General features: G+C 45.9%; 1 protein-coding gene across 1 annotated transcript in view; it reads left to right on the top strand.

The window, feature by feature from the left end:
• The first annotated feature begins 585 nt into the window (after window positions 1-585).
• SHFL (shiftless antiviral inhibitor of ribosomal frameshifting) overlaps window positions 586-9,240 on the top strand; it is a 29,675-nt gene continuing 21,020 nt past the window's right edge. The window contains exon 1 of the mRNA XM_067464140.1: window positions 586-725. Coding sequence (XP_067320241.1) covers window positions 696-725 — 30 coding nt within the window. The 5' untranslated portion in view covers window positions 586-695. The remainder of the gene's footprint in view (window positions 726-9,240) is intronic.

Genomic DNA, 9,240 nt, shown 5'->3' with positions numbered 1-9,240 from the left:
CTCAGGCGGTGTTGTCAGTGTCGGTGTTGACTTTGGTGGAGAGGTGGCTGTCAAGGTAGCAGAAATGATCAACATTTTCTAATGTTACACCATTAAGCTGTATCACTGGCAATGGAGCGGGGTTGGCTGGTGTCTGCTGGAACAGCACTTTGGTTTTCCCGATATTCAATGACAGGCCGAGCTTCTCGTACGCTTCTGCAAAGGTGTTTAGAGTGGCTTGTAGGTCTTCTTCTGAATGTGCATAGACGACGTTGTCATCAGCATACTGGAGTTCTATAACAGATGTTGTAACCTTGGTTTTGGCTTTCAGTCTGCCTTAAATGGTTAGTGTAAATGGGGCCTCTGTGAAAGAAACTGCTTTTCCCACATTCTTTTTGCATCTCCCCAGCCCTTTGTTCCTCCATGTCATGTAGCTGGAAGGTTTGTTTGATTTTGGAAGCACTGGCATTGGAAGGAGGGAAAGAAAAACACAAACTTGCAGTGCTGGGTTGCAGAAGCATGCCTATAGTAAACAATGAAGCCAAGCTTGAGCATTCCTTCCGGCATCCCTCCCAGGAAACGAAAACGAAACTGATACAAGTCTGGCAGGGTTTCCTGCCCCACCTCTCTTGCTGCTGCCCGACTCCAAGCAAAGGCTGAGACTCCAGCAGAGCGGTTGCCCTGCTCCCTGGGTCGGTGGTCCTCCCTGGCCAGCCATGGCCCACTCCCTGCAAGAGGAGGTGGAGGTGAGTGGCCACCTCCCTTCAGGACGTCCAGCAAGAGAGGCGCTTAAGGGGAAGGGCCCTAGAGAGGTAGAGAGTGCAGGATTCATGCAGGATGACCCCACTTCAGACTCCCATGGCTTCTCTTGGGAAGAGAAGGCTCCAGTCCTTGTAAAACTACAGCTCCCAGATGCCAGAGCACTGAGGTCAGCTCAAATGGTGGCAGAATGAATCCTGGAGCTATAGTTTAAGGTGGGACCAGCTCTCTTGGGAAGAGAAGGCTCCAGACCTTGTAAAACTATAGCTTCCCGGATGCCAGAGTACTGAGGGCAGCTCAAAGGGTGTCAGAATGAATCCTGGAGCTATAGTTGTGGTGGGACCTGCTCTCTTGGGAAGAGAAGGCTCCAGACCTTGTAAAACTACAGCTTCCCGGATGCCAGAGTACTGAGGGCAGCTCAAAGAGTGTCAGAATGGATCCTGGAGCTATAGTTTGGGGTGGGACCAGCTCTCTTGGGGCGGAGAAAGCTCCAGACCTTGTAAAACTACAGCTTCCCGGATGCCAGAGCACTGAGGGCAGCTCAAAGGGTGTGAGAATTAATCCTGGAGTTATAGTTTGGGGTGGGACCAGCTTTCTTGGGGCAGAGAAGGGTCCAGACCTTGTAAAACTACAGCTTCCCGGATGCCAGAGCACTGAGGGCAGCTCAAAGGGTGTGAGAATTAATCCTGGAGTTATAGTTTGGGGTGGGACCAGCTTTCTTGGGGCAGAGAAGGGTCCAGACCTTGTAAAACTACAGCTCCCTGGATGCCCAAGCACTGAGGGCAGTCAAAGGGTGTCAGAATGAATCCTGGAGCTATAGTTTGGGGTGGGACCAGCTCTCTTGGGGCAGAGAAGGCTCAAGATCTTGTAAAACTACAGCTTCCCGGATGACAGAACACTGAGGGCAGCTCAAAGGGTGTCAGAATTAATCTTGGAGTTATAGTTTGGGGTGGGACCAGCTCTCTTGGACAGAGAAGGCTCCAGACCTTGTAAAACTACAGCTTCCCGGATATCAGAGCACTGAGAGCAGTTCAAAGGGTGTCAGAATTAATCTTGGAGTTATAGTTTGGGGTGGGACCAGCTCTCTTGGACAGAGAATGCTCCAGACCTTGTAAAACTATAGCTTCCCAGATGCCAGAGCACTGAGGGCAGCTCAAAGGGTGTCAGAATGGATCCTGGAGCTATAGTTTAGAGTGGGACCAGCTCTCTTGGTGCAGAGAAGGCTCAAGATCTTGTAAAACTACAGCTTCCAGGATGCCAGAGTACTGAGGGCAGCTCAAAAGGTGTCAGAATCAAACCTGGAGTTATAGTTTGGGGGTGGGACCAGCTCTCCTGGGGCAGAAAAGGCTCCAAACCTTGTAAAACTACAGCTCCCTGATAACAGAGCACTGAGCGCAGCTCAAAGGGTGTCAGAATGATTCCTGGAGCTATAGTTTGGGGTGGGACTAGCTCTCTTGGACAGAGAAGGCTCCAGACCTTGTAAAACTACAGCTTCCCGGATGCCAGAGCACTGAGGACAGCTCAAAGGGTGGCAGAATGAATTCTGGAGTTATAGTTTGGGGTGGGACCAGCTCTCTTGGGGCAGATAAGGCTCGAGACCTTGCAAAACTACAGCTTCCCGGATGCTAGAATATGGAGGGCAGCTGAAAGGGTGGCAGAATCAAATATGGAGCTCAAAGGGTGTCAGAATGAATCCTGGAGCTATAGTTGGGGTGGGACTAGCTCTCTTGGGGCAGAGAAGGCTCACGACTTTGTAAAACTACAGATTCCAGAGCACTAAGGGCAGCGCAAAGGGTGTGAGAATGAATCTTGGAGCTATAGTTTGGGGTGGGACTAGCTCTATTAGGTAGAAAAGGGTCAAAACTTGCAAAACTACAGCTCCCAGGGTCGCAGAGCACCGAGGGCAGCTCAAGGAGTGTCAGATTGAATTCTGGAGCTATAGTTTGGGGTGGGACCCGCTCTCTTGGGGCAGAGAAGGCTCAAGACCTTGTAAAACTACAGATTCCAAAGCACTAAGGGCACCTCAATCGATTGAATCCTGGAGTTGTAGTTTGGGGCGAGAGCAGCTCTCTTTGGCAAAGAAAGCTAAAGACCTTGTAAAACTACAGATCCCAGAATACTGAGGGAAGCTCAAGGGGTATCAGATTGAATGCTGGGGTTATAGTTTGGGGTGGGACCAGCTCTCCTGGGCAGAAAAGGATCAAAACCTTGTAAAATGACAGCTCTCAGAGTCCCAGAGCATGGAGGACAGCTTAAAGAGTGTCAGATTGAACCTGGGGGTTATAATTTGAGATGAGAGGGAAGAGAAGGCTCAAGATCTTGTAAAACTACAACTTCCCGGATGCCAGAGCACTGAGAGCAGCTCAAAGGGTGTGAGAATGAATCCTGGAGCTATAGTTTGAGGTGGGACCAGCTCTCTTGGGGCAGAGAAGGCTCAAGACCTTGCAAAACTACAGATTCCAAAGCACTAAGGGCAGCTCAATGGGTGTCAGATTGAATCCTGGAGTTGTAGTTTGGGGCAGGACCAGCCCTCTTGGGGAAAAAAAACTTAAGACCTTGTACAACTACAGATCCCAGGATGCCAGAACACTGAGGGCAGCTCAAGGGATATCAGATTGAATCCCAGGGTTATAGTTTGGAGTGGGACCAGCTCTCCTGGGCAGAAAAGGATCAAGACCTTGTAAAACTACAGCTCCCAGGGTTCCAGAGCACTGAGGGAAGCTCAAGGGGTGTCAGATTGAATCTGAGGGTTATAGTTTGGGACGGGACCAGCCTTCTTCGACAGAGAAGGCTCAAGACCTTGTAAAACTATAGCTCCCAGGGTCCCAGAGCACTGAGGGAGGCTCAAGGGGTGTCAGATTGAATCTGAGGCTTATAGTTTGGGACGGGACCAGCCTTCTTTGACAGAGAAGGCTCAAGACCTTGTAAAACTACAGATCCCAGGATGCTAGAACACTGAATGTGTGTCGAATGGCTCGTGGAATTATAGTTTGGGGGCAGGATCAGCTCTCCTGGATAGAAAAGGATCTAAACTTGCAAAACTACAACTCCCAGGGTCCCAGAGCACCGCGGGCAGCTCAAGGAATGTCAGGTTGAATACGAGGATTACAGTTTGGGACAGGACCAGCCCTCTTTGGCGGAGAAGCCTCAAAACTCTGTTAAACTACAGATCCCAAGATGCTAGAGCACTGGGAGCAGCTCAAAAGGTGTCAGATTGAATCTGGGGGTTATAATTTGGCAGAGAAGGCTCAAGACCTTGTGAAACTACAGATCCCAAAGCACTGAGGGCAGCTCAAGGAATGTCAGAATGAATTCAGGGGGTGTAGTTTGGGGCAGAGTCCTTGTAACTTTCCCAAGCATTTAGAAAGTGTATCCATACTGTGAAGAGAATGCTTCTCGATGACACTTTAACTGCCATGATGCAATGCTGTGGAATAGCCCCATTGTGTATAATGATATGTCATCGATATACATAAAAATGTAATGTTCGTTTGTGGGATTAACAGAACTCAAAAACCACTGGACCAATTGACACCAATTTTGGACACAATACACCTAACAACCCAATGTATTTCCTTCACTCAAAAAAATTGATTTTGTCATTTGGGAGTTGTAGTTGCTGGGATTTATAGTTCACCTACAATCAAAGAGCATTCTGAACTCCACCAATGATGGAATTCAACCAAACATGGCATACAGGACTTCCATGACCAACAGAACACACTGGAAGGGTTTGGTGGACATTGACCTTGAGTTTGGGAATTATAGTTCACCCACATCCAGAGAGCACTGTGGACTCAAACAATGATGGATCTGGACCAAACTTGACACAAATATTCCATATGCCCAAATATGAACACAGATGGAGTTTAAGGGAAATAGACCTTGACATTTGGGAGTTGTACTTACTGGGATTTATAGTTCACCTACAATCAAAGAGCATTCTGAACTCCACCAATGATGGAATTGAACCAATCATGGCATACAGGACTTCCATGACCAACAGAACACACTGGAAGGGTTTGGTGGGCATTGACCTTGAGTTTGGGTGTTGTAGTTCACCTACATCCAGAGAGCACTGTGGACTCAAACAATGATGGATCTGGACCAAACTTGGCACAAATATTCCACATGCCCAAATATGAAGACAGATGGAGTTTGGAGGAAATAGACCTTGCCATTTGGGATTTGTAGTTACTGGGATTTATAGTTCACTCCAATTAAAGAGCACTCTGAAACAAATGACAGAAATGGGACAAACTTCCCACACAGAACCCCCATGACAAACAGAAAATATACTTAAGGCCATCCAATCCAACTCTCTTCACCAGGGCAAGAAAATGTAATCAGAGCCCTCCTGACAAAGAGCCATCCAACCATAGATATAGATAGATAGATAGATAGATAGATAGATAGATAGATAGATAGGTAGATAGGTAGATAGGTAGATAGGTAGATAGGTAGATAGGTAGATAGATAGGTAGATAGGTAGATAGGTAGATATGATTCACACACAGAGATATAGTATCATAGATTTGAAAGGGACCCCTAATGAAGGACTATGATATGTTGCATGTCCCAGAGTAGGCAAACCAGACACTCTTCACATCAACACTGACAAAGAAACAGCAAGAAATTCTTTTTACCCACAAGCAAAAAGAAATTACATATATTAGAAACCAACTCTTTCTCATTACTTTATTTTCCAGATCACCAGACTGGGCCGCAGCAACACGTGGCAGGGGACAGCTAGTCTATATAAATAAAAATGTAGTGTTCATTTGTGGGATTAACATAACTCAAAAACCACTAGATGAATTGACATGAAATTTGGAGGCAATACACCTAACAGTCCAACGAGTGTCCATCATCCCTAAAAGCACACACACACACACACACACACACAAAACCCTAGCGGAACAGATTTAAACCCCCCCCAAAATACACCATATATACATATACAAATACACTCATATACATATACATATGCACACATTCATGCACACACACGTATATATATGCACAAACACACACAAATATACACATATATATACATATACACATGAACACACAAATATACATATATACACATACAAATATACATGCACACATATATATACATATACACATGCACACACATATACACAATATGCTTGTACACATAAATACACAAAGATATACACACGCACACACATATATACGCAAACGTAATATATACACAAATATACACACACACATAAACGTATATATGTTGTTGTTGTTCATTCGTTCAGTTTTCTCCGACTTCGTGACCTCATGGACCAGCCCACGCCAAAGCTCCCTGTCGGCCGTCACCACCCCCAGCTCCTTCAAGGTCATTCCAGTCACTTCAAGGATGCCATCCATCCATCTTGCCCTTGGTCGGCCCCTCTTCCTTTTACCTTCCACTTTCCCCAGCATAATTGTCTTCTCTAGGCTTTGCTGTCTCCTCATGATGTGGCCAAAGTACACTTCAACTTTGTCTCTAGTATCCTTCCCTCCAGTGAGCAGTCGGGCTTTATTTCCTGGAGGATGGACTGGTTGGATCTTCTCGCAGTCCAAGGCACTCTCAGAACTTTCCTCCAACACCACAGCTCAAAAGCATCTATCTTCCTTCGCTCAGCCTTCCCTAAGGTCCAGCTCTCACATCCGTAGGTGACTACAGGGAATACCATGGCTTTGACTAGGCGGATCTTTGTTGCCAGTCTGATGTCTCTACTCTTCACTATTTTATCGAGATTGGACATTGCTCTCCTCCCAAGAAGTAAGCGTCTTCTGATTTCCTGACCACAGTCTGCGTCTGCAGTAATCTTTGCACCTAGAAATACAAAGTCTGTCACGGCCTCCACATTTTCTCCCTCTATTTTCCAGTTGTCAGTCATTCTTGTTGCCATATATATATACATATACATACACAAAACACATATACACAGACTGGGCCACAGCAACGCTTGGCAGGGGACGGCTAGTTGTATATAATTACATGTGAGCATCCTTAGAATTTGGTATCCGGAGGGTGGGGAGTGTTCTCGGAATCCAACCCCAGCAGATATCAAGGGCCCACCATAAAAATGTAACATATCAATCAGTTCAAAAAAAGGCTTATATTATGTATTTACTGCTCTCATATTCTGTTTATCTTGTGTGGGAGTGTCCAAGGTAGTTCATAGTTCTTCCACCAATTCAAATCTTCACAGTAACACGGGAATTTGAGTGGATGAGGGTTGTGTGACCTATAGAGTTTGTATTGTACATTCAATTCTGTAATATGAAAGGCCTGCTGCTCTTTTCCTCCTTTTTTGCTGCTGTGTTTGTAATGTGGCTCTCAGAGTCAATGTTTACCTTGAGCAAACTATAGGGCTTGGGGACAAAGGTACACAGAGATGCCCATGTGGAATTCTTATGCAATCTAGGACTCGCAAATGATCCTTGTTTACTAACAGGATTTGGTGCCAAGTGATAGGAGCTGGCAAAGCCCATTTGAGGTTCTTTATAATCTATCCATCTACAAGGGTTGAATGAAAAGTAATGCCTCCGCCTTCGTTACTTGGGTTTGATTGGGAATATTTTAATAACTCAAGTACAGATATAATCCTTAGAACAGGGGTGTTCAAACTAAGGCCTGGGGGCCAGATACGGCCCTCCAAGGTCATTTATCCGGCCCTCCCTCAGGGTCAACCTAGGTCTAAAACTACTTGAAAGCACACAACAACAACAACAATCCTATCTCATCAGCCAAAAGCAGGCCCACACTTCCCATTGAAATACTAATAAGTTTATATTTGTTAAAATCATTCTTCATTTTAATTATTGTATTGTTTTAAAGTGTTTTTTGCACTACAAATAAGATATGTGCAGTGTGCATAGGAATTTATTCATCTTTTTTTTTTCAAATTATAATCCAGCCCTCGAAGGACTGTGACCTGGCCCTCTGTTTAAAAAGTTTGATGATCCCTGCCTTAGAATTGTCAGAGTGAAAATTCGGGGGGCTATGCGCAGCGGAAGAGGTTACTAGATCACACAGACACAAATCAGGACACTGCAGTCTTTCAGGATTTAAAAACTTATGGCCGGACCAGATGTAATAGTTAAAAATTAAAAAATAAACGCTGGGCATGAACAAGGTAGGATATATCTAATCGGAGGGTTTTAAAGAAGCGAGGGGAGCACAATCCAAGCGGATAGTTAAGGTGCATTTGAGGACATTTTGCTGGGAATTATTTCCTTATTCCAGGAAGGCACACTGGAACAGCCACGTTTTCAGGCTCCTCCTAAAGACTGCCAACGTTGGGGCATGCCTGATATCCCTGGGAAGTGAGTTCCAGAGTTGGGGGGCCACCACAGAGAAGGCCCTCTCTCTCGTCTCCACCAATCGTGCCTGCAAGGGAGGTGGGAACAAAATAAGTTCAACAGTGACAAATGCAAGTTACTCCACTTTGGCAGGAAAAACAAAATGCAAAGATACAGAATGGGGGACAATGCCTGGCTCGAGAGTAGTACGTGTGAAAAAGATCTCGGAGTCCTCGTGGACAACAAGTTAAACATGAGCCAACAATGTGATGTGGCAGCAAAAAAAGCCAATGGGATTTTGGCCTGCATCAATAGGAGCATAGTGTCTAGATCAAGGGAAGTAATGCTACCTCTCTATTCTGCTTTGGTTAGACCACACCTGGAATATTGCGTCCAATTCTGGGCACCACAATTGAAGAGAGATATTGACAAGCTGGAATGTGTCCAGAGGAGAGCGACTAAAATGATAAAAGGTCTGGAGAACAAGCCCTATGAGGAGCGGCTTAAGGAGCTGGGCATGTTTAGCCTGAAGAAGAGAAGGCTGAGAGGAGATATGATAGCCATGTATAAATATGTGAGAGGAAGCCACAGGGAGGAGGAAGCAAGCTTGTTTTCTGCTTCCCTGGAGACTAGGACGCGGAACAATGGCTTCAAACTACAAGAGAGGAGATTCCATCTGAACATGAGGAAGAACTTCCTGACTGTGAGAGCCGTTCAGCAGTGGAACTCTCTGCCCCGGAGTGTGGTGGAGGCTCCTTCTTTGGAAGCTTTTAAACAGAGGCTGGATGGCCATCTCTCAGGGGTGATTTGAAGGCAATATTCCTGCTTTTTGGCAGGAGGTTGGACTGGATGGCCCATGAGGTCTCTTCCAACTCTTTGATTCTATGATTCTCCAGATGAACGAAGAGACCGTGTGGGTTTGTACACAGAAATGCAGTCACGCAGGTAGGTGGGTCCCAAACCGTTCAGGGCTTTATAGGTAAGAACCTACACCTTGAATTGGGACCGGAAAATGAATGTCAGCCAGTGTAGCTCCTTAAACAGGGGGGTTGACCACTCCCTGTAAGTTGCACCAGTTAGTAACCTGGCTGCCACCCGTTGTACCAATTGGAATTTCCGAGCCGTCTTCAAGGGCAGCCGCACGTAGAGTGCATTACAGTAATCCAATCTGGAGGTGACTAAGGCATGGACCTC

This window comes from Anolis sagrei, chromosome 2, assembly GCF_037176765.1.
Source record: "Anolis sagrei isolate rAnoSag1 chromosome 2, rAnoSag1.mat, whole genome shotgun sequence".
Lineage (NCBI taxonomy): Eukaryota > Metazoa > Chordata > Lepidosauria > Squamata > Dactyloidae > Anolis > Anolis sagrei.
This window is presented reverse-complemented; position numbering and strand designations above follow the sequence as displayed.